We start from the raw sequence: 27,427 nt of genomic DNA on the forward strand, positions 1-27,427 counted from the left end.
TTCGGTAGTTTTATTAGTCAGTCCTAATCCCCTGAGCCCCAGATCGTGACCGACAGATTATCAATACTAAAAGACTGATTAATCAAGCCAAATATAGTGTGTTTGGGTATATGGATCCGGCTCCTCTCCAGGGAGCTCAGTGGCCCAAGGGGCATCCAAGGGTGGGAATGTGCTGCACACATCTTGGCGCATGCTTAGAGATATGTGTGACACAACCCAACAGCTGGATGCTCCCTGGAGACGAGCTCAATTGTGGGTATAATGACTAATTGGAAGGGTGTTATGGTCAATATGACGTTGTTAAACAGTCTCTTAGACTGGGTGCGGCACAGCCCATCCCAGCCCATCCGTTGGATGGCCCACTGGGCACTCCCTGGGAGCTGGGTTCCCGAGGAGCCGGATCCTGAAACATCTGAAGCTGCAAGTTTATAAGGTTAGGCCCCGTGGATGTCACGCAGGAGATAGTGAACGGGCTATGGCCAACATCATCCGCCGCAGTTTCTTACGATATTGCGTTACCGAGACTATCCGGCCAAGCGAACCCTCCTTTTGGGTTCCTATACCCTCTTGTTCTTCTTCTTCTTCTCCAACTGTCTTTATCGATTTGAAGATTCTCCATCCTGTTGAATTTCGGAGCTGAAACAACTGGTAAGTAAATTTGATACCCTAGCATTTTCTTAATTTGATTATCCCCTCCACTCCTTTTTTTTTTTTTTAAAATTTTTTTATTGAGCTCTGATGAACCTAGTTTATTCAAATCAGTTTGATCACCTGTGAAGTACTGAATTTCATTTGGCTAGTGCACTGCAAATGAATTAACCTGCAAATTTTTATTTTTCAAGTTATCTTTACAAAGTTTATTTTTCCGATGGATTCGAAGTGTGTGGTCCTCAATTACAAGAGGGTTACTACCTGAAGTTGCCAATTTCTCTACCAGTAATAGAGCATGAAGTTATTTCTTCACCCGTTTCAGTCCCAGACATCATAATTTTTTAAATTAGGTTTAACGGATGATGCCATTGCCTCGACTCTGAATATGAGTTCTAATTCTTCTATTTTCTTCCCTTTCACTGGAGATTCGCATAAAGCCACATTTAGGCATATAGTGCTGCATTGACATAGTATAACTTCCTTTGAGATGTGTGACACGGTGATAACTCCTTAGACGCAATACACTGTGGGAGAGATGGAACCCGATGCTGTTTTTATGGTTCAAGTTGATTAAACCAAAGGAAAATCCGAGGGGTTCCTTTTCTTAATACTTGTTTGTATGCATTACCATTATTGTGGCTAGTTAATTCTGTAGCATATATTGATTAGCTACCATTATCCACTCTGGCTTATACTTTAGATAACTTATAATTTAACAACAGATGTGATAGAATCTGTTTAGTTCCACAATGGTCGGGTAGTGTACGGTAGTTTTGCTTATGACCTTGGGAAGGGCCACTCCACCTTGAAGCTCAGGCTTTTGGGTTGGACGTCCGGCGATGTTGGGGGGCCATGGCCATATCTGGGAGAATTGATGCAGTGAATGTGCTCCATGGCTAGGAATGGGAGGGGAGTTTAGTTCTACATCGGTCGAGTAGTTTACAGCAGTTTTGCATATGACCTTGTTATGTAGTACTGAATTTGAAGACTCAAAACAGTACAAATAGACAAGATCTTTAATCAAAAAAGGGTTCAGATTAGGGAGATTAGATAACACAAAATCAGATGGTCAGAGCAGGTTCAATTCAAATCAAGTTATCAAATCAATAGAACAGTTGCTGAGAATTACAGATCATTCTTATGGACATCTGAAATTAGGGAGTTGTCCTAGTTGAACCATGAAAAGGGTATATCAGTAATTTGCCAAATAAGATCAACAAATAAACAGTGGGATATTAGTGATCGACTAATACTGGAACCAGGATTAAATCTCAGCAGACACAGAATACTAAAACCAGAAATCAATTTAACAATATGAAGAACAGTATATCAGTTTTAAGACAAAATGGAAGAATAGGAAATCTTAAATAACTCCAGATCAGCAAGTCAGAATTGCACCAAACTGGAATCGACTTTCTAATTAGAGTTGATAGTCAACTAATCAAAATATGGAAAGATTCTAACGGTTGGATTGCTCTAATCAGAATTTATGTAAAAAAGGTCTTGCATAAGAACATCAACTTGAACAGAATTGACTAAAATGAATTGCAGAAAAATAACCAGAACTTAAACTTGTTAATGGAAGAAAAGAAGGATGGAAGAATAGTAGAGAGATAGAGAAACAACCAAGCTTCACAGCAATAGTTGTCATGGCTTCTAGGCGACTCAAGTCGTTGGAGGGGTCTTGGACGCAAGACGACACCAACAAGGCAACCAAGGCAGTCACCTAGGCGACGTCTTGACAATTATGTTCACACCAAGTTGATTTGGACGGATCAAATACCAACCAGCCTTGATCGAACACGAGGAACCTTGATCGAACACGAGTGATTCTTCACCAATGGAGAAGGAGAGCCTTTTCATTAATCAAAATTCGTGTACAATGCTAGCTTCCCTTACAAACTTATATAGAAGACTCAAAAATATACTCCTATACTAAAAAGGAAAGGCATAAACCAATCCTAAACTAATAAGGTAATCTAAACTGAGTAGGAAAATGAAATAATAAAAGGGAACGGACTCAAAACAGGACTGAACTTATAGATCCTAATTCAGCCTTACTAAAACACTTAATAACAATTATAATAAAGAAATAAAAACACTTAACTAAGTAATCCTGTATACCTAGCCTGTACCCTTAAAGTGGCCCATTAAAGTGGCCTATTACAATGAAAACCCATTGCTCTAAAGGTCCAACACATATATAACCCAATTCATGGTTCATTTCTAATTAAATAAGCCTGTTTAGGTGATTTAACTGCATCGGGAAGGGCCTCTCCACCCTGAAGACCGGGCTTTTGTGTTTGACATCGACAAAAATAAGTTAATCCAATGAATGCACTCCATGTCTAAGAATGGGATGGGAGTTTAGTCCCACATCGGTTGGGTAGTGTACGGTAATTTTGTTTATGACCTTGGGAAGGGCCTTTCCACCCTGAATCTCGGGCTTTGGGTTGGATTTTGTCAAATGGTATCGGGGCAGTTTGTCCATGCACTGGCCATGTGGGGGGCCATGATCAATAGTTGGGGGGAATTGATATATTTAGCTCTCCGTGGCCAAGAATAGGAGGGGTGTTTAGTCCCACATCAGGGTAGTGTACGACAGTTTCACTTATGACCTTGGGAAGAGCCTATCCACCATGAAGCTCGGGTTTTTGGGTTGGACGTCACCGTTATACAACATATCTGTATGAAGAATTAACAGCTTATGACCAAGGTTCGAGATTTTGGTTTCGAACCTGGTTGAAATCGAAATGTTTCGGCTTTTGACTAAAATTCAACTGAAACTCTACATGTATCGATCAGCCTTTGAAGGCTTTCTGGGAACATATTTAGAAGATCTGAAATTTCTCTTTGGAACTGACATTGGCAGGCTAACCCTAGGTCAATCTCTATTGCAGTTTCGATTGGCTACATCTCTGCAAACTTTCCTCTGATCAGAATCATATTTGAAGGGAGGAATCTGGAGAGTTCCACTCGATACAAGTTTGAAGCATATCTGCTGGCTGGTTTGAGCCCTAATCTTTAACCTTCTAATTCTGGTTTTGTTTCTAATTTTGGTGATCTGTAGACCAAGGCCTCTACTGCTGGGATTGTTTGGATTTTATTGTGGGTAATGGTTGGGGTTAGGGTTACTTGTTACCGAGCCTTGCATTACTTATTTCTTCTGATAACCAAGTGTTTGGCCTGATTATTGCTTGTATTCAATAGATCTATGAGTTAATAATCTGTCCAAATTTTTATGTCGATTGGATATTTGGACTAGTATTGGATGAGATTTGATGATTGAAGTCCAATTGAGTTGCCACTGATTGTGTGTGTCTTCTTAATTGCTCTTAAGAACATCTATTGTTATTTTACACAAACATCCCTGTTGTCTATTTTTTTTTTTTCGTTTTATCCCCTACTCTAGTATTCCAATTCTAGTATACTCCAGTCTCTTTGAATAAGTTCCTGATTTGGCCCTGCTCCTGCTAACTTACCAAAAGGGATACCGTACTTCCATTTATTTACAGAATTGCCACTCCTTTATCATTGAATTTCTATTGCTTTTGATCATAGTTCGAGAACTCGCGAGATCTCGGCAAGTTTCTCGGTTTTTGGAAAAGCCGAGACGAGACTGCCTACGAGTCTCAACTCTCAAAAGTGCAATATCTTGGCGAGATCTCGGATCTCGGTTGGATCTCGGTTTCGACCCATTATTTTAACCCACCTACCACTTAAATACCTTACCTAATTGGACAAAACTCGACATATCTCGGTGAGATCTCGGCGATATCGGATCTCGGGTTGACCCAAAGTTGAGGCTTCGAGTTGAAAAAAAAAATGCACAAACTCGGCGAGATCTCGACTCGTCTCGGTTTTCCCACGAGTCGAGTTGGTACTGAGACCCGAGTTTTAGTACCTTGCTTTTGATGGGCTCATAAGCCACCCAATAGCAGAGTTGTGAAACCCAGGGTTGCATTACTAGTAATGTGCTTTAATGGTAGAGAACAACAGGAAGATTGACTAAAGACATGGAAACATAAGATGTGAAATAGAGATGGGATGAAAAATATATGAACTAAGTTGAAAGGCTGAAATTAATTTTAGGGATAAGAATCACCATGTTGCTAGAGTACTACTACCCTCTTACATGGGGTTCTTTATTATTTTCTCTCTTCCTCTGATCATGTGGGCCCCATGTGGATGATACTATTTTTAGAACTGCCATTGGTGTGGCATGCAGATTCCCCCCTTCCCACACTGGTGGTATGGGGAACATTTTCCTTAAATTTTAAAATAGAGTATCACTAGGCACAAGTAAAAGGTATCGACCTATCCTGCTAACGGTGGAGATTTAACAGCGAAGTGATAAGAGTCGAAGAGATTGAACAGCAGTAGCCATAGGGATTTTACCATGAAACACTGGCTACGCACCCAAATCAATATGCTCATAACCCTCTAATTTCTCATTCAATTCCTCACAAAATCCAACACATTATGGCAGCACATGTGACCCACTAACCTTATTCATAGACTTAATAGAGTACCAAATCTTCTAAATAGACTCAACTCCAAATTTAGAGTCCTTCTAATTCGTAGGACTTTTTTTGGTCGGAATTCGTAGGACTTTAAGACTAAGAAAATAGACAATAGAAGCTCCTTGGAGGCTTGGACTGAAAGTAGAAACCCCTTAACAGTGTTTTAGTGCTTCTGGATTCAGCCTTACGAAAATAGAAATTTAACCAAAACGACTTAAAATTAGAAGCTGTCTTATGACCATAGTTGTCACGGCGTCACGGCGATTCAAGTCGGTGGAGGGGTGTCACGTCGATATATCGACATGTCGCCCGCATGGCGTTGCCATGGCGAGCATGTCGACCATGTTTTATTTTTTATTTTCTCTATTTTTAATGGTTTAATAGATGTATACTCAAGCCATGTTTTATTTTTTCTCTATTGTTTCTCAAGTTTTAAGGATGGCAATCTTGTAATTAAGCAGAATCTAAGAAAGGGCATAAAAGGGTTTTGATTTAATGACTAAGGGTAAACTTGGAGGGATGTGTAAAGTATGGACAAAGGGGAATAAAAGAAGAGAAGGGTACTTTAGGAAAAAGGAAAAAATAAGGGTTTGTAATAACCCACGATCGGATTTATGGTTATCTTCAACCTGGGACGGAAAAAGGCAAAGTACGAAGGAGATAACTCCTTCAACTCTTCTCGGTCCAGTCTAAACCTTCAAGCAAAGCATCGCCACATCATGTTCTATCAATTCCAGCAAGAACTCATCACAGAAATCAACTAAGCAAGGAGTATTTAATTCCTGGAATCAGATCTGGCGACTTCTTAGTTGCAAAACAGAGATAGAGAGACAGGAAGAAGAAATCGAAGAGGGAAAGAAGAAATAAAGAAGAAATCGACGAGGGAAAGAAGAAATCGAAAAGGGAAAGAATAAATAAAGAAGAAATCGAAGAGGGAAGGCAGAAATCGAAGAGGGAAAGAGAGATAGGAAGAAGAAATCAAAGAAGGACGCCATGGCGTAGGTCGCCATGCAGGCTTCTCCAGCGCCAGGACGCCATGACAACTATGCTTTTGACTTCTAGAAACTAGACTCAAATCTCTTATTTGGCTTAGAACCCTCATACTTGGGCTCATAAAATTGACCCTTTAGAATAGTAACCCCTAAAATAGTTAGCACAAGCCTATAAAATCCAACATGGGCTCAAAATAAGGCCTAAACTTGCCCAATTGAGCTGAGCTTCCTGCATCTAAAACCCAAATATTATAATTAAATTGATATCAATGGAGCATGGAGGCTTTCCCATCTCATCTGAACTGCTAGGTCGTTTTTTTACCTCTAGGAATATCCATTCCAATCATAGTTGTCACGGCGTCTTGGCGACCCAAGGCAGTGGAGAGGGTCCAAATTCCAGGTGACACCAATCAGGCAGCCAAGGCGTCCTAGGTGCCCGCTTAGGCGACCAAGTCGACCAAGGCGCCTGGATGCCTAGGCAACGCCTTGACAACTATGAATATCTTGCTTGTATGATTTTGTTTTGTTACCCTAGATCCGCATTTTATTTCCATTCTCCCTTCTTGATACAATCCCGGATTTTTTGATCTTCTTGAAGACCCTCGGAAAAACTTTTTTGTTGCATAAACCAAAGGGAACCAAGTGGATTTATTTTTTGACCCATACTACCCCGCTAAGAGTAATTGAACAAACATTGAATAAGATAGTATCTGATGGTTCACAAGCGGCTGAGTATTTATTCCGTAAGGGCTTATTCAATCCAATCGTACCACGTAATCTCTAGATAGGCAAAGGACCTACTAGAGGCCAAATATCCAGGATCTGATCATAAAGAAACCAAGGGGCTGCTGATTCTGCAGTTGCAATAGGGCAGAATCGATGTTTAGGTCAATTCCTAGGGTTTAGGTTAGAATAATAGGTGAATGTGATAGATGATAAAACTAGGCAGGTCTAGGGGAAGCTAATGGTATAGGTTAAGTTAGGTTTGAATGAGTTTCTAAATTCCAGAAAATTAGGGTTAGGGTTTCAGGGTTTGGGAAACAGGGAAAGTAGCTAAAACTAGGGTTTAAGATAGGAATCTGAACTAGGGCTTCTGGCCAAGTGCTAGGGGCAATGGGAAGGAGGTTCGGCTGTAGTATGGTGTAATTCTGATGGTTGGTTAGATCTAGGAAGCTTTTGGGGTTTTTAGGGTTTTACTAGAGGAGAGGTGATGCAGGTTCATCATAGAAATTGGCTTATTTCTTTAGAAATAGGCCTAGGGTTGGGTTATATATATGTTGGGCCTTTGTTCCGTATTAAGCCACTTTAATGAGCCTAAACTAGGGGTACATAGGTTGTATATGGGATTAGCCTAATACTTAGTTTATTTTTATGTTTTTTAATTGAACCGGTTGAAATTGGTTGCATCCAATTGATTCAATTTAAGTGATCATGTGACTTGGTTAAGTGGTCATGTGACAACTTAAGTGGTCATGTGATGTAAGTTGGGTTGGATTAGGACTCTATAAGACCAGCCATGTTTTGAGTCTATTTCTTTTAGTATTTTAGTTTCCTAGTTAGTTTAAGTTACCTAACAGGTTAAGGATTGTGTTAGGCCTTTCCTTTTTAGAGTAGAAGTCTATTTTTGAGTCTTTTATATAAGATTGTAAGGGGGCAAAGCCTTGAATACGAATTTTGATTAATAAAAACTCAGCTTTATGCTTGCTGTCTTTGTTGCGGCCTTTGCTCCACATCATGAGTGGGCCTTGTGAGTAATATCAAGGTTGCCTTGTGAGTAATATCAAGGTGAAGGGATTGGTGGATCTCCAATCGACTCCTTGCATCGTGAAGATCGGGAGGGCTGCTATTTATCTCCTTGCATCTTGTAGATCGGGAGACCCCATTGTTCATCTTCAAAGCTGCTGCCATTGAAGATTTCTTCAAATCCAGTAAGTTTAAATCTGAACTTTGTTTAGACCTTCTTCTTTTCACTCCTACCCTAACTAGGATTCCTCCATAACTTCAAATCTGGCCGTTAGTTTCAAACCTAACTTAACCCTAATTTTGACCTAAAATTCAATTTAGCCCAAAATTGCAGAATTTCGTAACTCATCCAGACCCTAACTTCTTTATACCAAAATAACCCTCTAGACCTGCCCATTAATACCCTATAAACCCCTTTCCCAATATCCAACTCTAATCCTAGTTTTACCCTAAACAGCCCACATTTGTAAATACTTACAGAATTTTGATCTTACCTGGCTTGTATTAGGCCTTGCCTATATAGGACTACATTAATTGGTATCAGAGCTATGACGGAAGGAAGCTCCAACCAAGCCTCGAAAGACCCACCTCCATTCGTTTTTAAGACCCGAGTTCATCTACCCAATGGGAGCACAACCATATTAATTGTTGATGAGAGGCGACGTAACAACATTATTTCACAACCGTGGTGGATATGTTGTCCCAGTCAGGAGAAATTTGCATCATGCCTACAGGTCAAGTCTTTGTTAAATTTGAGTGTTCCTCATACTCTGACGGTGTTTGGTGTAAGCCGGTACCATCTCCAAGGAGCGTTATTGCAGTAGGTTGTAGTTGGTTGGACAAGCGACAAGGTTGGATTGAACCTGAAAGGCTGAAAACAACTCATGTGTCCTACCTGATCGACACCGTCTATACCATTTGTTTACTTTAAAAGGGTTACAACCAAAGGTGACCACATCGACTGTACAGCCACAGGGACTGCCGAACATGTCAACTCAAATGCAAGTGGCATCAACTGTGTTTGAAGTTTCACCAATGGCGGATGTACCAACAGAAGATTCTACTAAGGCAGTTTGTGTTGAAGAGATTCAAGCACCGATAGCTAAAGAAATTCAAGTAGACCAAGCTGCACCAGTAGTTGAGATCATAATTGAGAAGCTCGGCCATCAAATTGATGTGGAGGTCCAAAACACAATGGTAGAAGAAACTACTGAAGAGGTATACATTGAAGAGAACAAAGTAGACAAAGCTGAAACAGTAGAAGATGAAAAATTGATTGAGAGCATCCCAAAGGAAAACAATGACCTTCAAGATGTTGTTCTTGAAGAGGTGGAGCTTGTGTCTCATGCATTAGATGAGAAGGTTGCTAACACTGAATGCTCTATGGATGAGACATTGGAAATTGCTGCTGATTCAAAGAAAGAACACATAGAGTTTGTTATGTCATCATGGTTCTTCGAAGAGCAAGCTCCACGCATTGAAGACTTTATCCTCAATGGTCCTGCCTCATCGGAATTTTGTTTGGGGATGGTCAAAGCTACTGATCACATGTTGATTCCCCCCCATCACTACAAAATTCGAGGACGAATTTTTTCAAGTTGGGGAGAGTTGATGGAGGTTCATCATAGAAATTGGCTTATTTCTTTAGAAATAGGCATAGGGTTGGGTTATATACATGTTGGGCCTTTGTTCCCAAGGGTTTCCTATTTATTATGCCACTTTAATGAGCCTAAACTAGGGGTACATAGGTTGCATACGGGATTAGCCCAATACTTAGTTTATTTTTATGTTTTTTAATTGAACCTGTTCAAATTGGTTGCATCCAATTGGTTCAATTTAAGTGATCATGTGACTTGGTTAAGTGGTCATGTGACTACTAAGTGGTCATGTGATGTAAGTTGGGCTGGATTAGGACTCTATAAGTCCAGCCATGTTTTGAGTCTATTTCTTTTAGTATTTTAGTTTCCTAGTTAGTTTAAGTTACCTAATAGGTTAAGGATTGGGTTAAGCCTTTCTTTTTTAGAGTAGAAGTGTATTTTTGAGTCTTTTATATAAGGTTGTAAGGGGGCAAAGCCTTGAATACGAATTTTGATTAATAAAAACTTAGCTTTATGCTTGCTGCCTTTGCTCCATCATAAGTGTGTCTTGTGAGTAATATCAAGGTGAAGGGATTGGTGGATCTCCAATCGACTCCTTGCATCGTGAAGATCGGGAGGACTGCTACTTATCTCCTTGCATCTTGTAGATCGGGAGACCCCATTGTTCATCTTCAAAGCTGCTGCCATTGAAGATCTCTTCAAATCCAATAAGTTTAAATCTGAACTTTATTTAGACCGTCTTCTTCTCACTCCTACCCTAACTAGGATTCCTCCATAACTTCAAATCTGTCCATTAGTTTCAAACCTAACTTAACCCTAATTTTGACCTAAAATTCAATTTAGCCCAAAATTGCAGAATTTCGTAACTCATCCAAACCTTAACTTCTTTATACCAAAATAACCCTCTAGACCTGCCCATTAATACCCTATAAACCCCTTTCCCAATATCCAACTCTAATCCTAGTTTTATCCTAAACAGCCCACATCTGTAAACAGTTACAGAAGTTTGATCGTACCTGGCTCCTATTAGGCCTTGCCTATATAGGACTACATTAAGAGGGGAATTAGGATTTCAATGATAATTTGGGGCAGCAACTTAGGATCGAGTGGAGGGGATGCTAGGGGGAAGCTGTGCTCCAAATATGAGGGAGTTCTGATGAGGGATTGATGTTGGACAGAGTTAAGGGTGTTTAGGGTTTGTGGAACTCAAATTAAAATAAAGGGAAATCGATTGGGGAAGGGATTAGAGGATTAGAAAGTAGAAACAGAAGGTGGATGTCAATCTGCAGCAAACTCCTCTGGCAACAAGCTTAAGCAATGGAGAAGGATAGAACCATCTTCAATGGAGATCCTCCCGATTGTCTCGATGCAAGGAGTCGTAGGAGATCCACCTACCCTTTCCACCTTGATAGAACCACAAGGAGGCAACTCAAGGAGCAGCAGCAGCAACAATGGCGGCAACACAAATTCTGTTTTTTTTTTAAATTAATGAACTGTGGGGAAGGGTGTCAAACGGTGCGGTTCTGATTATTTGGTTCAGTTGCGGTGCGGTTTACATTTTGATAATGTGAAATCAAAAGCGAACCGGATAGGAATCAACCAAAATCAGAATCGTTATGCATACGGTCCGGTTTTACCGGTTTCTATTCGGTTTTCATTATCCGATTCACAACCGGTTTACATGCGGTTTGTGTAGTGTCGTTTTGGGAATCAATAATGAAGACAACCTCGGTTTTCAAGGCCTTTATATTCCCGTGTTTCCCCATTCTCTCCTCCCTCATTCATCATATTTCCTATGCCTATGTGATAAAAATAAAAAACTTCCCTTCTTCACCCATCCTTTTCCTTTCCTATTCTTTGTTTTTCCTTTTTTTTCTCTTCTCCACTCTCACATGATGAACAAACTATTTCTTCTGTTAAAATGTAGGATTTTGTTAATCCATTTTAACATCATCCATAATTTTCAATTCATACTTGAACAAATATAATATATAGTTAACCCATGGCATTTTACTTATTTTATGTTTCATGTTGATGCAATAATTTTATTTATTAAATTAATTATATGTTATTAATTAATCCAATTGATGCATAGGTTAGTATTAGAGTAAGAGGTATCAGTTTTTCCGGTTACTTATTCGGTTTAGAACCGCGGTTTTGAGGTGAAAATCAAAACCGAACCGGGAAGAGAACCTATAAAGTCAAAACCGGATCATTTTTCTGCGATGCGGTTCGGTTCGATCGTAAACAGTCGGTTCCGGTTCTGATATTTGGTTTCGGTTCCATTTTGACATCCTTCTGGGGGAGCCTCCCATGGAATTTAATTTTTATAATAAAAGGCCAATGGCCAAAATCCTAGTCTAAGCAAAACACTCCCTCACTTAATCGTGGAGGGGTGGGGACCTAATAAAACAACTTAAAACTTGAAATAAAAAGACCTAATTGTCCCTAACAACTTAAAATAAAAGACTTAATTAAATAACTTAAATTGAACCATGGTTTGAACCGTTTCAATTTAAGTTTACAAATAAGCTGAAATAAAAACTATGGAAAATGCTACAAGGCAAACCAAATTATCTATTTTTGAAACAGGAATTAAGGTATCTCCAATGAGAGCTTAGTTCTACTAATGATTTGGTGCTTGATATTGACAAAGGAAGGGGCTTTGCGGGAGATGATGTTTGTTCATCTAGTCCTTGTTTTGTTCCCATTTCTGTTTTAGTGGTTTTACGCGCTTGCAGGTTCTTCATTTTGTTAATGACTAATATATATATATATATATATATATATTCTAGATTGACCTATATATTCCTATATATTTTCCGACTGAATTGAAACTTTTGAACATTTTATCTGATTCATACTGAGAATTTTTTCATCCTTCCTCCATTGTTGTACAATATGTCAAGTATGCATGTGCCTAGTCTCTTTATTAAATTTTATTATTTCCAAATCATGGAGTGCTGCTATCTGATTGACTTATGCTATAAACCATAACATGGTGCTAGATATCCTTCAGGAAACTTCTTAGGGAACGTAAAGGTGTTCTGTATTCCTTTTTCCCCTTTTACTTGAGTTACCGAAGAACATTTTCTGTCAGTGAAGTGGTCTCAGTTTTGTCTCTGATCATGATTATTTGTATTTTCTTTTTGGTAACGCCATATTATGTAATTTGGACTTTAACTTGAAAGTGCTTTTTGTACAACCTAGGGTATTGAAACTTGAGAAACCATGGGAGATGCGATTGATTTAACTGCCGATGGAGGTGTGACGAAGACAATTGTGAGGAGTGCAAAGGCTGATGCTATTGCTCCAACTGATAACCTTCCAGTTGTTGATGGTATGTTCAAACTTTCACTTTTGCTTTGGTGTCAACAATAGCTTTTCACAAGGTAGTGGCAGATATGACATTTATATGATTATGAAACTGTGCTTGATACCTTTGCCAATCACATTGCGCAAATCAGCCATGGGTTATTTTCTATCATTTGGTGAATCCTTCCTAACTGATATATCAAATATTAACCTGATTCAGTAAAAGAGTTTTACCTAATTGTCTGAAGCAATCAAGTATGATTGATGTCTCCCATTAGTTTTAAGTATTTTTCCACGGGTGCTCATGTCCTAAAACAGTTAAACTCATGTCTTTGGATGTGTACTTCCATACTTTGTGAGCTTTGGGACATCGCCTTATGCATGACTATGGTTACCTGCTTTCATTGAAATGGAGCTTTCTTTTGGGTAGTAACCAGGTCAGAAATTTTAATTCTATTAGGAGCCTCCATTGTAACAACTGCAGCTGCTTTCTTCATTTGATAAGCAAGAGCTTTGGTTGATTTTGATATAGTTGATGTGGGAAAATCACATAAAAGGGCTTATTTTAGTCGAAATAAGTGTTGAGATGGGTTACACCTATGGATTTTCCTTTTATTTGCTTCTTTAATGGACCCATATTTTAGATAGCAAATGGTAATGTGATTTTAGGGTCTCTTTGGTATCATTTTTTATTTTTGTTTATGGTCTATTTAAAAAAAAATCATGATTGAAAACTATTTTCAATAAAAAAAATGAAAACTGTTTGGCAACTACTAAACATAATAGATTGTAGAATGAAAAATAGGTTTGGTATGCTTATGTGCAGAATAATTTTTTAACTATGTGTTTTTTACTAATAGGGGAGAGGGTTTCTTACAAGGGTAGGTGTAAGAAGGATGCACACCTCAACCAATGAGGGGTTAGAAATGCTATCATCCATATGGGACCTCCATATGTCCCACATGGTCAGAATAGGAGAGAAATGCTATTGTGGATCCCACTGTTTATTATGCGAGGAGGGTACAAAGGAATCTGTACAAGGGCAGTGTAGCAATTCTTTTCCCAGCTAGATATTACTTTTTTAGAATTAATATAGTCCTAGATAGGATTAACTTCCACTAGAAGATAGGATTAACTTCCACTAGAAGTCAGTGAATCAGGATCTCTAACAATGCTGGCCGATTGGAGTAGGATTGGATAATGTAGGCTAAAACTAAGGTTAGGGTGAGGTAATGACAATAATTTTTATATGGTTTTGATAGGCAGGTCTAGGGGGGTTATTATGGTATAAAAATATCAGGGTTTGGATAGGTTTGAAAATTCTGCAAAATTAGGGCAGAACTTATCTATCGATCTCTGGGTTTTGGGTTTTAATGGAGTATGGTGATGAGGGGTTTAGAGATAGAATGAAGGGCTGAAAATTGGATCGAGTGTAGGGGGGAATGAGTAAGTAACTCGATGGAAGTTTGGAGGGGATCAGGTGGCTGGAACTTGGTTGCTTGTAAACCAAGCTATGGTTTCAATGGAGTTTTCTGGGAATATTGCAGGTCTAATGGAGATTAGGGTTTAGTGGATGGATGGCATTGTAAATTAGGTCGAGTGGAGGGAAGGCTGGACAGACTATGGAATTTTGGGTTGGAGGATGAGATGAAGAAGGGGTGTTGCAGAAAATTATAAATAACTTACTGGTTTGATCACCTTCCAATGGCAGCAGCTTGAACAATTAAGAGAAACCTCCTGATCTTCACGATGCAAGGAGTCGCAGGAGTCCACCTATCCTATCCACCTTGAGATCCACAAGGATGCAAACACTCAAAGAGCAATCAGCAGCAATGGCAGCAAAGCTAAGAAGCAGAAATTTAATATTGAACTGTGGGGGAGCCTCCCACGATTATTCTATTTATAATTCAATGGCCAATGGCCTTACATCAATTCAGCTTAGGAATATGAGTCCTAAGACTGATTCCTAATACAAAACAAACCCAACCCTCAATAGAAATCATGGAGGGGGGATAACTTGACTAAAAAAATAATTACTTAAAAGATTCCCTAGGAACCAATAGAATTTAAAACAAAATTCAGCCAATCAAAATAAGTTTTTAAAGGCTGTAAAAAACTGTAAAAAAAACTAAAGTATGGGAAAAAAGGCTCCAACGAAAAAAAAAATCAGCAGCCAAATGCAAGGCTTCTTCTTCCTCCTAGTGCTTGGACCTGCATCAGCTCTCCCCGGCTATTCATCTTCGATGAATGGGTGAAGGCCATATATCGATCATATAACTCGGGATCAAGCTTCTTGAAGTCGTCTGCATGGATCCAAGTATTGTCTTGACGTGGATGACCTTTCCATTTGACAAGGAAAGAATGGTACCCAGTGCCATGTCGAGTGGTCTTGTGCATATCATCTAGGACCTCCTCGATCACATCTGCAGTAGGTGGCTTGAGTTGGGGCGGCCTCAACATATGCTCCGAATCACCATCGTCTGAGTGATGTCCCGTGTACAAGTAGAGATCAGCCACATTAAAAACATTGCTTATGCCCATATCAGCAGACAACTCTGGAACATAAGCATTGGGTCCAATACATTTCAGCACTTTGTATGGACCCATCTTCTTTGGATGGAGCTTACTTTTGACACTAGGTTGGTGTCTCTTTGGATTTATCCTGACCATGACCATATCTCCGGGCTTGAATTCAACAAATCGGCGATGCTTATCAACAGTAGCCTTGTAATGATCAGTACTGAGTGCTATCCTCCTTCGAACATCAACGTGCACCTCGGTGGTGTGGCGGAGGAACTCATCTGCTTCCACTCTTACTCTGGCTTGAGGGGGGTAAAGGGACAAGATCAATGGGACACTTGGGCTTTATCCCAAGGAGAATCTCGAAAGGGGTACGTCCAGTAGTTCTGTTCACAGAACTGTTGTATGCAAACTCAGCATTGTCAAGGATGGAGGGCCATGTCTTCTCATAATCTCTTACCAAACATCTCAATTGATTACCAAGGCTCCTGTTTACCACCTCTGTTCGCCCGTCAGTCTGTGGGTGGAATGTAGTAGAGAATAGAAGCTTGGTGTTTGTCTTCAACCCGTGATCTATGCTCCATTATCTCAACTGGGTTGGTGAATTATGTTAAATTGAAGGTGAGAAGAAGGTTGTGAAGAGATGCTAATCTGATTTCTTAATTGGGTATTAATGAAGTGAAACAGCTCATTTAAATTTTAGACACGTCGTGGGCATATTTCCATGAAGAGATCAATATGAATATATATATATATATATATATATATACACACACATATATAAAGCTTGATAGCGCAGCGCAAGTCTGCAACTCAGGGAGGTCACCACCATTACAAACTGAAAGCACATCATTAATAACAGTTCCAGAGAGCATGAAGGCAGTTCCTATCAATTCTATGACTGATTGGATTGGGGGTCAAAGGACATTTACATCAAGCAGAGGCTCTGTTGAAGTGGAAAGCCAGCCTCCTCCAAAACCAAACCACTCACTCTGATCTTCTGCCTTCTTGGACATTCACCAATTCTTCTTCCCATTCCCACCCTTGCAATTGGGTTGGTATTGTTTGCAACCAGCTTGGCAGTGTCTCCCACATACAACTAAGAGATATGAGTTTGCAAGGTACACTAAAACCCCAAACTAAAGCAGTGATGGACATTTTAACCACAACCAACTTTGATCTTAACGGGATAGAAGCCCCAAAAAGAATTCAATTTAATGATTCAAAATACACATTCTGATCTCAGAGTAACCAACTATTAACATTGAAAGGGAGGTTGCTGATATGTCAAACTGCAAACTAGTGTATGTAAATCTCTCTTCTCAGGTGCTATCACAGCATGCAAATAACAAGAAGGCTAGTGGAGCTGTAGAGTCAAAATCTTCTCCTCCATCAGCAGACACTACTAGAACTACAGAACCTACACTTGAAGACACTGTCTGATCCCACAGTAGAAGATGCATTGAGAATGGCAGGGCTTATATCAGATTCCCCACCAAACAGTCCAAGTTGCCTGACAAAGAATCTTGTTGATAGTGACCCTACAGAAAAAGGTCAGAGAGGAATTAGGACCCGAGAGTGTGTTTTGTAGAACCAAGCGCTTGCCAATCCCCCAAAAGACGCCTTGTGAGAGAAGGTGCAACTTTAATTCCTTATTGCACACCAGCCAGCGCGCATTGCTCACTTGCCCGAGCCGGGATTTGGGCAGGGCATTTTAGGTCACTCCCAACAATCCCCTCCCAAATCCACGCCCAATAACAGAGCACCCATGGCACTAATGCACGCCCAATAACAGAGCACCCATGGCACCAGGGAAACTCGAACTTGTGACCACCTGCTCTGGTACCACTTGTTGGATAACCTAGAGGGGGGTGAATAGGTTATCACTAGTGAATTTATGTCCTTTTTAAATTTTCTTGAATATAAACAAGATAGATAGAAATAAAATGTGCAAATAGAGGACACAAAGAATTTATAGTGGTTCGGCTAAACTTAGCCTACGTCCACTCCTCTCAACCTTGAGAGAATTCACTAATTTCTTCCTTTCAGTACAGTAGGTGAGAAGAACACCTTTACAATCTTTTTACACGGGATAAGAGGATCCCAATCTTTTAAGGATAAGAGAATCCGAATCTTATAAGGACAAGAGAATCCTTGCATTGCCTAAGTACAGTCTAGGCCAATGCAACCAATGCTATATAAACTTAAAAGCATAAACTAAATATAAGAGAAATAAAGGTAAAAATACCTAGGCAAGGAGTGTGATGTGTACTCCTTGCAAGTGCCAAATGATGCGAATGTATGCTTGCACAATGAAGATCTTCTTATAAGAGTTAAGTGTGTGAGCTTAGGAAGATTCTTTAGCCTTTGAAGTCAATTCTTGAATGATGCGGACAAGACTTCAATTAGAGAGCAATAATCACTTTTCACCTTTCTCAAAAGTAGGATTTTGGACTGTAATTGATAGGTGAAAAGGACTGACATGTTCTCTATTTATAGGCTCATTAATGGTCTAAGAAACATGTGTAGAAAGTGCTCTAATGGTTCTATTTTTACCAATCCGGTCGACCTGAAGATTGATCCGGTCCACCGGATCCTAGCCGTTATAAAAACTAGCCGTTGGAGGGCAATAGGGCCATCCGGTCGATGTCCGGTCGACCGGATCATCGTCCCACTTGATCCGGTTTACCGGATCATCAATGGGAACGTACCCATGAAGCTTCTGCCCAATCCGGTCTATGCATGTACCGAGATCCGGTCGACCGAATGCTCAGACCAGATCACAGTCAAGACTTGATTCCGACCGTTGGCCTGAGGGGATTGGTCCGAGGCTTTTTCCAACTGACTCCAACATGAGTCAAGGAGGGATCAAGTTTGACCTCCTAAGGTCTCTAAGTGATGCATATGCTTTTTCATTTATTTAATGCAAATGCGATTACAAGTATGCAGTGTTGTGTGTCTAAGTATGTGCACACGGGCATCTTGAGTCTTCATTAAAGTTTTGGTCTCTATCTTCGAGTGATGTTCTTCAATCTTCAAAAGATCTTCCAAGATTTTCTTTTCTTGAAATGCCCTTGAAATCTTGATCTTCATGGCTTTGTCTTGAACATCTCCACTTCGTATTATATGTCTTCTACTCTTTTGACTTTATTAGTCCTGTTGACATATAGACATATACAGGACCATGTCTACATGTTTGTTATCATCAAAATATTTATGGAGGTGGGGTTAGAATTCCCCAACATGTTTGACATGGTATCTCATCCAGAATTGGATAAAAATGGAGATTTTGAGTATGATTTGGATGATGAAGATTATATTGGTACTAGTGCTTTGAGGGCATCCAAATTACAACCAGAACAAGGTGACTTGAAAATGAAGGTGGTCTTCTCCACTCTTAATACTGAAAAGACCAAAAATGATCAGGATTCTAAAGATAATGGGAGGTTACATACTGTTAAGGTCCCAATGGACTCCTCTTGTATTCTGAAATGTGAAAAGAATGGAGGCCTTGGAATCTCAACCTTGGAGGTCAAGGGAAATGCACCGTGTCTTCTGAAACGTTGCAAGGTGAAGGAAATGAGGAGTGTTCTTTGGCGGAATGTTAATAATTATATGGCCCCAACAAAGAACCACTGGAGAAAAAACTTCCACAGATTGCATCAAGAGAGCCAGATAAATGGGAGGACATCAGATATCTGCTGTGTTCTCTCTTCTACTGCCGGTGGTAATAATGAGAGAGATCTCTCCTCTACCGCTGGTGGCAATAATGAGAGAGAGAGAGAGAGAGAGAGAGAAATAAGGGATGAGGGAACAAGTAGTTTTACCATTTTAGCCTCACAAAGACTCATTAGAGCATGTGTTAATTAAAGATAAGCGCATAATTGACAAAAAAATGTTTTTGCCCATAATCTATTATAGATCCTGTAGTCTATTATGATTTTTGTGGTATTTTCATTTATTTTAAATAAAAACAAGTTTCACAAATGATACCAAATGCATAAAAAAATGAAAAAATTGTCAGAAAAACAAAAATAAAAATTATACCAAATAGACCCTTAGGCCTTAAATTCCTTTTATATATATATATATATATATAGTTTCTATTCACGTTTCCCATTAAAAGTAGGACAGCTTAAAAGGTTTCTTTCTTATAGTTCCTATTAACTGTAATTTTTATTTTCTGCTTTAGAGGCTTATATGATTTAGTAGCTGAGTTTGGGGTTTAAGTTTCAATATTTGAGTTGTATTGGAATTTGGAACATTTCAAATAGGCTTCTATCCTCAGCCTTTAGGGGACACAAATTTATGCAATAAATCTTTTAGATTTTCTTCTCTCGTAAGCCATGTGATTTACTGAGATGGGGATGGATGTTCTCAACTAAAGAGTGGATTCTTTTTTAAATTAAGGGCGAATTATCTTCGACATCTTAGGTGGATTCCTAATAGACACATAGGATTAATTCCCCCATTGCAATCTTTTCATCTTCACCCTTCTTCAATTCCTATTACTGTCTCTAAGATATTCTGATACTTGTTAGATCAGTGAAATGTCTCCAAGTAGAAAAAGTACCTTGGAGGTAGGTTATGAAGTATACTCAGGGTTCTTTGTATCAAAGGTGTTCCATATATTACTGTTGCCATTTATAGGACTTACACCCGATTATTCTTTGTTGATGCCAATTTATATACTTCTTCTATTGTTCTTTAATTTATTCCTTTTCAGCTCCTCCTTTGTCCATTTGCATTCCTATTACTTTCTTGAGGATTCTATTAAGTCTGAATGTTGCCAAACCCTGTGGTTTGCTCGTTTTCTTTCTACAAGCATCAATTGTTGAAACAACTGTTAATTTTAAGCACTTTGATAGAATCACCTCTTGGATAGGCCACACTACAAAACTTGCACCTGTTGGATTTTTATGTTTATTCCGGTTACATAAGAAGATTAATCCAATGTAATTATTTCCAATATAGATAGGTGATTGGTGACAAGAACTGAGATTACATGCATGTGAGTAGCTGCCTTCTACCTCATCCTTTTCTGTGAAGTGAGATTTGAAGGGATGTACACCTTTTCTGGATTCTAAAGACCTATTAGATGGCATAATCTTGATAGTATCCCCAGAGTTTGGAAATGGGTATTTCCATTTCTTCTTTGCTAGATCCAGAGCACGATAACATTTGAAGAAGAAGAAGAAAATTTTCCCATACAATGAAATAGAATCTTAGGCCTGGAACTAGCAAAATTAGGAGTGGACATAACCATTCCCCCAAAGATGAGGACCATAAGGTGAAACTCTGCTCTATTCGCAATAGCCTAAGTTATTAAATTCTTTCATGAAGCATAGGGAAATGTGACCTTGTAATACCCTTTAAGATGCCACTCACTTTGGGACCCTATGATCGAGTTACAAGACAAGTCTGTCTTGTCCCTGGATTATTAAGGTACACACAGATTTCTGTTCCAACATATGGCTCAGCACCATGATTGACGGAGATTCAATCACAGGGCTTAGATGGTTGTAAACTCCTTATGGCTGATCTTTGAGATAAATGGACTTGATCAACTGATGCAGGTGCACTGCCTTGGCTGACCCAAACCCACTTGGGTATCCATGTGAAGATGAACTGGTTCCATGGGTTTTTAGGTTCAGTAGGATATTTAATTTATTTATTTATTAGGGTTTTATTAGTTGGGATTTTATCTTGTAATCTTTTATTTTAAATGGGTTATTTAGTGGTAGAATCCTTTCATACTTTAGTTTTAATAGGCTAATTAATAGTAGAGTTGATTTAGGAATTTAATTTTCAGTTTTAGATTACTATTAGGAGTCTTTTATTTTATCTTTATATACTCTTGTAATCTGTCTTTTATTTTTCAGATTGGAATTAATGAAATTTTGTTTTCTATTTGTTCCCCGAATGGTACAATAGTTGCAGGTTGTGAGACCTTCTCCCTCTCTTTCTCTTTCTCATTTCTGGATTCTCTCTCACCTCACTATTCTTCTCTCTTCTTCTGTTCTGAACCTTTTCTCCTCCTTCAGGTATCTTCCCAATGTGGAACCCAATCCATATCCTGACCTGACTGCTAAATCACCATGAGGTTTGGATTCAGATCTATTGATCTCTCTCATATATTCTTCTTTCTACCTGGGATTTTACACAATAGTTCCTCTCTTAGGGGCGATTCAAGCTGCCAACTCTGCAATTGTAAGCTTGTGTGTGCTGTGAGTCTTACTGTGAATATCAGGTCTTACCTGAAGTTTTCCGCCAGAAACAGTTTCATCCATTTAGTGGGATTTCATCTCTTGTTATTTTGTGTGACCACCAGTTAGGTTCAAGAGGGTAGGAGATTGCGAATCGTACCCTCGAGATTGTCAGGATTTGGATTCAAAGAAAGAGAATTGAGTGAGTCCTCTCTTAGGGGCGATTCAAGCTGCCAAGTCTGCAATTGTAAGCTTGTGTGTGCTGTGAGTCTTACTGTGAATATCAGGTCTGACCTGAAGTTTTCTGCCAGAAACAGTTTCATCCATTTAGTGGGATTTCATCTCTTGTTATTTTGTGTGACCACCAGTTAGGTTCAAGAGGGTAGGAGATTGCGAATCATACCCTTGAGTTTCTCAGGATTTGGATTCAAAGAAAGAGAATCGAGTGAGTCTTCTGTTTTGTGGGTTTACCACTGGCTTTATTTCCTCTTAGAATCGTGAGATTGAAGGAGATGGTGACAACTTCCTAAATGTCACCATATCTCTCTCTTTCCCTAACAAATTTCCCTTGTGTTGTCTAGTAATTCAAAGTCCGTACATCTCTTATTTTTGCTTCCAATTGTGTCCTTGCATAATAAACCTAATTCCTATTAGGTCCTGTCTTCTTTACCTACCAATTTAACCCTTAGAAAATTCTGGTTATTTACAATTGTGCCACTACATCTTAGATTTGAGCTATCTATTAACCAGGTGGGGCCCATAAGCGATCCAATTCGGGTCTTCTAAACCCCGGATCTGCATTATCAACAAATAGATCCCTTAAGCGTGTGGGGCATTTTTATTTTTCTCGGATAATTCGTTCTTCCAATTTGATTGGTATCAATTTGGGTTGTTAATAAAGATTCTCTGTACTTGGGCTTGTATCTGGTTGATTAGTCCCTTTTGTGGGTGATCTTAGCTTTGGCTTTTGTTGTAGTACTACCATATATCCTGTGCTGTATTATTCTATTAGCAATTCAGTCACCTTGTCACTTAGTAAAAGAAAAGCTTCTTTTTTGTTCTATTGTTGCCAAGCTCTCAAAACAATGCAGAAAGTGGTGTGCCAACTCACATGGAAAATAGCACACAAAATTGTCCGTTTATTTGACACTTTTTAATGTAGATCGGTCGCAACTCACAATTGATAACTAGTCCACAAGAGGATCACAAACTTCAGGTCCAGCAACAGTGAATACTTCGATAGGTTCTCAGATTTGCAGGAAATTCCAGAACAATAAAATGAAAAAGAAGAAATCTAAGAAATAACGAAGATAGGATAGTCTACCGCAGACTCGGGTCTCTCACCCACGTCCTCTCACCATATTTTAGTCTCATAGCAATGGCATCTCACCATATAGCACCGCATCTCACAACCATCTGAGTCTCAGAGAATAAAAGAAAAGGCTCAAGCCAATATCTCATTAATCAACTTCGTGTACAAGGCTGTGGTACCTTACAAACTTAAATAGAAGACTCAATAATGGACTCGAATACTAAAAAGGAAAAGCCTAACCGAATCCTTAACTATTATGGTAACAAAATTTGACTAGGAAACTAAAATAATGAAAGTAACTGACTCAAAACAAGACTCTTAACTAAAATAATGAAGTAAATCCCGTTTTCTTACTATCTACCCATATTTTGGGCCCATTAAAGCTACCCATTACAAAGAAAACCCATGGGATCAAAGACACAACACGTACATAATCTAACCCAAGGCTCATTTCCAATAAAATAAGCCCTTTAGGTGACTTATCTGAATCATTTTTTTTCCTGTCTATAGAGATGAGGCTTTCTACTATGCACTGTTGGATTTTATACTGAGTGGACGTCTGGACGAGCCATATTTATGTGTTTGTAATAGCTTTCTCGTAAACTGTGCATATTTAGAAGTGATTACTTATGTCATTGCAACTAACCGCATGATTCATGATTGCCAGTGATTATTTTCTTGTGATTAAGATTGTTGTCACCTGCATGGACTCTTGATTTTGATAGTAATCCATTTGTATTCACAGTTCACTACGAAGGTGTCCTTGGTGAAACTGGTGAAGTTTTTGACACTACTCATGAGGATAATACAGTGTTCTCTTTTGAGCTTGGGAAGGGCACTGTAATTAAGGCTTGGGACATTGCCTTGAGAACTATGAAGGTAAAAGATGGAGTTTCCCCAGGTATTTTGCCGACCAATGAAAGCAGAAATGTGTTACTTTTCTTTATTTGTTATGTAGGTTGGGGAGGTCGCAAAATTCACTTGCAAGCCAGAGTATGCCTATGGAAGTGCAGGTTCTCCGCCAGATATCCCTCCAAAGTAATGTTATTTTGCTCGAGTATTGTTTCCATGTTTAGCCGTTATATACTGGAGAACAACTTCAGTATAGTCTGGCATACCATTAAGTGTTGAATGGCTGCATGCTGACACACTGGCTGAGTGGTAGGGAAAGAACCTATCGCTTGATGTGCTCCACTTGAAAAGTCTATATAGTTGATCCCAACCATCAAAAACTTTAGCTTTGTTTACGTTTTAAAACTGAATTACAGTTGCAGCTTGGTCCTGAACAAGCAGTGTGTGCGATTCAGATTCCCTTGCAAAACATCTTTACTAGTACCCTACAATATAGGAAATTTGCTGTCCTCCTTCCCTCCCCTGCCCTAATTGTATTCTGCAATAATTGATAATGAGCGGAGTTTTACATTTATGGAATACAGTGCTACACTTGTCTTCGAGATCGAGTTGGTGGCCTGCAGGCCACGGAAGGGTTCAAGTGTAAGCAGCGTTTCAGATGAGAGGGCAAGACTTGAGTAAGTAGTTTTTCTCTGCCCATTTTCCATTAGAATCAGAATTCCAGCTAACAGAACTACTGGATTTTTTATTTGACACCCGTTCAACTTCAATTCAGGGAACTGAAGAAGCAAAGGGAGCTGGCTGCAGCAATCAAAGAGGAAGAGAAGAGGAAGAGAGAGGAGGCCAAAGCTGCTGCTGCTGCTCGTATTCAGGCCAAGCTGGATTCCAAGAAAGGTCAGGGTAAGGGCAAAGGCAAGGCAAAATAGGGCCAATGGACATCTTTAAAAAAAAGAAAAGAAAAGGCACTATGGACTCCAGATGTGTATAAGTTGAATATATGATCAAAATATTAGTAGTTTAGCAATATGTACTTCTGACACTCGGTGGTGCAATTACATTTTATAGCTACTAAAGCATTAACGATGAGAAGTACTGTTCAAATTCCTGATCAATGGTTGGTCGCCTAGGCCCTTGTTGTGCCTCTGCATTCAAATAGGTGAAAGATCAGTGAATTTTTTTAACTATATAAAAAATAAGAATGGACTGATAACCACCAAACCCTGCCTTTCTGATAAGCAGAGATGAGAAATATGTGGTTGGTTCTTCCTCCCGAGTCCCCGACACCATGAGTGCCCAGGGCAAAGTCAGGGAAGATGTTTCCTTTCTACCTGGACATTCACATTAATGTAATACCTCACCAAGAAGACTTTTACCTTTGTCTATACTCCATCTTCCGGATGAGAGCACGAACCTATCTGTTTCTGATGGTCCATTGGAGTATAGTAAGATGTCTGAAAGTTCCTCATCAAAACAGTTCTCAAGGTCATCATCAACTTGATATGGCACACACATGCGAGTGGCATGTTCTTCAAATTGTTGGAGCTGGTCTACTGGGAACTGAGCTCCTGGTCCGAACTGCAATTGATCCTTAATGTTGGGATGATTAGGTTCCTCGATCCCAGCAACAACCACCTGGTCCACTTTGCCAATAGTCGGTTCCGTAACGATTCTTCTGCGCAAGGAATGGAGGGTGTCCTTGAGACTCTTGCTGCTACAACTACTTGATGATATGATGGATTGGGCAGAATCCTCAGCTTCAAGCATGTTCTCATTTTCCGCATTCCAGGACATGGTAGAATCGGATCCTCCAACAAAGCTACTTTCATCAGCAAGCTCCACTACTCTTTTTCCATTGTTCGTCTGACTGTGGATTACGTCATTTTCATCTGATTTTTCTATTAATGGTTGTTCATGTTCAAAACTAAAGCTTCGGTACCCAAACTTTTGCTTTGACAAGGGGAAGAACAACTGCTCACTTTCCAACTTCCTTTTCTTGTTCAAATCAGCAACTTTGGCTTGGATCATTTTATATTTGTTATCATAAAAGCTGAAAATAATGCAATGTTGGTGAACGAAACAATTACCAACAATGAAAAAATGCAGCATTTTGCAGTACAGTTATAAAAATGACTTACTATTCAGGAGAAGCACCAAAGGTAACAGCTTCAAAGGATTGATCACCCCCTTGGATGCTTGCAGGGCTACATAGAAGATCACAACTGTTGAGATGTTGGGGTTATAGAGTCCCACAAACCTAATACTTTATGGTTTTGATGTTGGGTTAGACCCTCCGACATGCTACATGTGAAGAGGAGTATTGAAATGGTGAGAGTTATAAATGAACAGGTAAAAGCTCTCTGGTTTATCAGATCTCGAAGAACAAAGAACAAAGAACAAGGACATGATCCTTGCTCCAAGGATTAGGATTTTACCCAAAAAAAGAAGAACAAGGATTAGGAGTTACAAGACCATAAGCCCATAAACATTTATGTGCAGAAAGAATCTGAAAACCAAATTGACATAAACATGCTCTCGTTTAACAATTTGGAAACAAAATGCAAATCAGGTTTGTCACTGCTCAGATAATCCTTAACCAGTCTCATGGGTGAACTGACAAAAAAAAAAATGAAACCAGGACCAAAAATTATTATTAGGTTACTGACCTGAGTCACAAAACTCACAATCAGTATTAGGTTAGTGATCTGGAACACAAAACTGAAACCTGAATGACCAAAACACCTCTCAATGAACGCCAGAGGCGTCCTCATAGTCATAGATTGTAGAGCTAGAAGAGAGAGATAAATCGTGTCAATATCTAATCTCCCTTTGTTCTCTGAACTTTTCAATGTTAAATATGAACGAAAAACCAATACAAAGAACTTTTGCCCTAAATCTAAATGTACAAAAAAAAAAAATTGGCAGATGAGAATTAAGAAAATTTTGCGATCTATGAAGCTTAAAAACAAAGGTTAAAACTTGAAGGAAACAAGACATGTAAAGCAATGTTCCAAACAAAAGAAGAAATCTAAATAAGTAAAAGGTATAGAGCGCAATCAATCAAACCTGCCAGTAATAATCTTATTCGAGTTCCCGATATGTTCATCCATCTCCCCCAACAAAAGGCGCCGCTTTCTCTAATCGGCGATCTTCGTCTGCTCCGGCAGAGAAGTACTCTTGATAGTGTGTAATATTAAAACAGCCATAGCCAGAAATATTTACCTATCAACTACACGACAACAACTCTGCAAGTGATGGTGTAGGGTATGCTGACGTCCGCTCCTTATCCTTCAACTATTATTGATTGGAGAGAGAGAGACAGGGGAGGAGAGGGGGGGGGGGGGGGGGAGAAATGATTCCAAAAAAGTCCTCCAAGGCCATCCTCACTCTGAGTCTCAGAATCAAGTTCTCGTAGTAGAAGAAGAGGCGAAATTAACCCAAGGAAACAAAAAAAACAAAAGAGAAGAGGCGAAAAAATTCACTCCAGCGCCCCAGAGTGCGTGCAGCGCGCATCGAGTCGATGGAGCTATCCTTGTGGCGCATCCCAAACCTGTCCGATGCGGGAGACGATAAGAAGAAAGGCCTCTTTGTCAAGGTTTTAAAACTTGGAATTGGAATCGAGAATAGAATCGGTTATCCGATTTGACCTGAATCAGTTCAGAAATTGAGAATCGGTCTGATTCAAGATGAATTATAAAAAAAAAAGAGAAGCAATTTT

The 27,427-nt window shown here is 39.3% G+C and overlaps 2 protein-coding genes across 2 annotated transcripts; one reads left to right on the forward strand and one right to left on the reverse strand.

Moving 5' to 3' along the window:
* Positions 1 to 435: 435 nt before the first annotated feature.
* LOC122652141 (peptidyl-prolyl cis-trans isomerase FKBP20-1) lies at positions 436 to 24,673 on the forward strand. The gene is made up of 6 exons (XM_043845813.1): positions 436 to 648; positions 12,718 to 12,847; positions 23,606 to 23,739; positions 23,819 to 23,898; positions 24,297 to 24,389; positions 24,488 to 24,673. Exons 2-6 carry the CDS (start codon positions 12,739 to 12,741, stop codon positions 24,636 to 24,638), a joined length of 567 nt encoding a protein of 188 aa, XP_043701748.1. The 5' UTR covers positions 436 to 648; positions 12,718 to 12,738; the 3' UTR covers positions 24,639 to 24,673.
* A 20-nt stretch (positions 24,674 to 24,693) lies between these two features.
* On the reverse strand, positions 24,694 to 26,952 carry LOC122652140 (protein FAR-RED-ELONGATED HYPOCOTYL 1-LIKE-like). Its single transcript, XM_043845812.1, has 3 exons — positions 26,776 to 26,952; positions 25,086 to 25,759; positions 24,694 to 24,854 (listed from the first exon to the last, which is right to left on the reverse strand). Exons 1-3 carry the CDS (start codon positions 26,817 to 26,819, stop codon positions 24,781 to 24,783), a joined length of 792 nt encoding a protein of 263 aa, XP_043701747.1. The 5' UTR covers positions 26,820 to 26,952; the 3' UTR covers positions 24,694 to 24,780.
* Positions 26,953 to 27,427: the final 475 nt, after the last annotated feature.

This window comes from Telopea speciosissima, chromosome 2 (assembly GCF_018873765.1).
Source record: "Telopea speciosissima isolate NSW1024214 ecotype Mountain lineage chromosome 2, Tspe_v1, whole genome shotgun sequence".
NCBI lineage: Eukaryota > Viridiplantae > Streptophyta > Magnoliopsida > Proteales > Proteaceae > Telopea > Telopea speciosissima.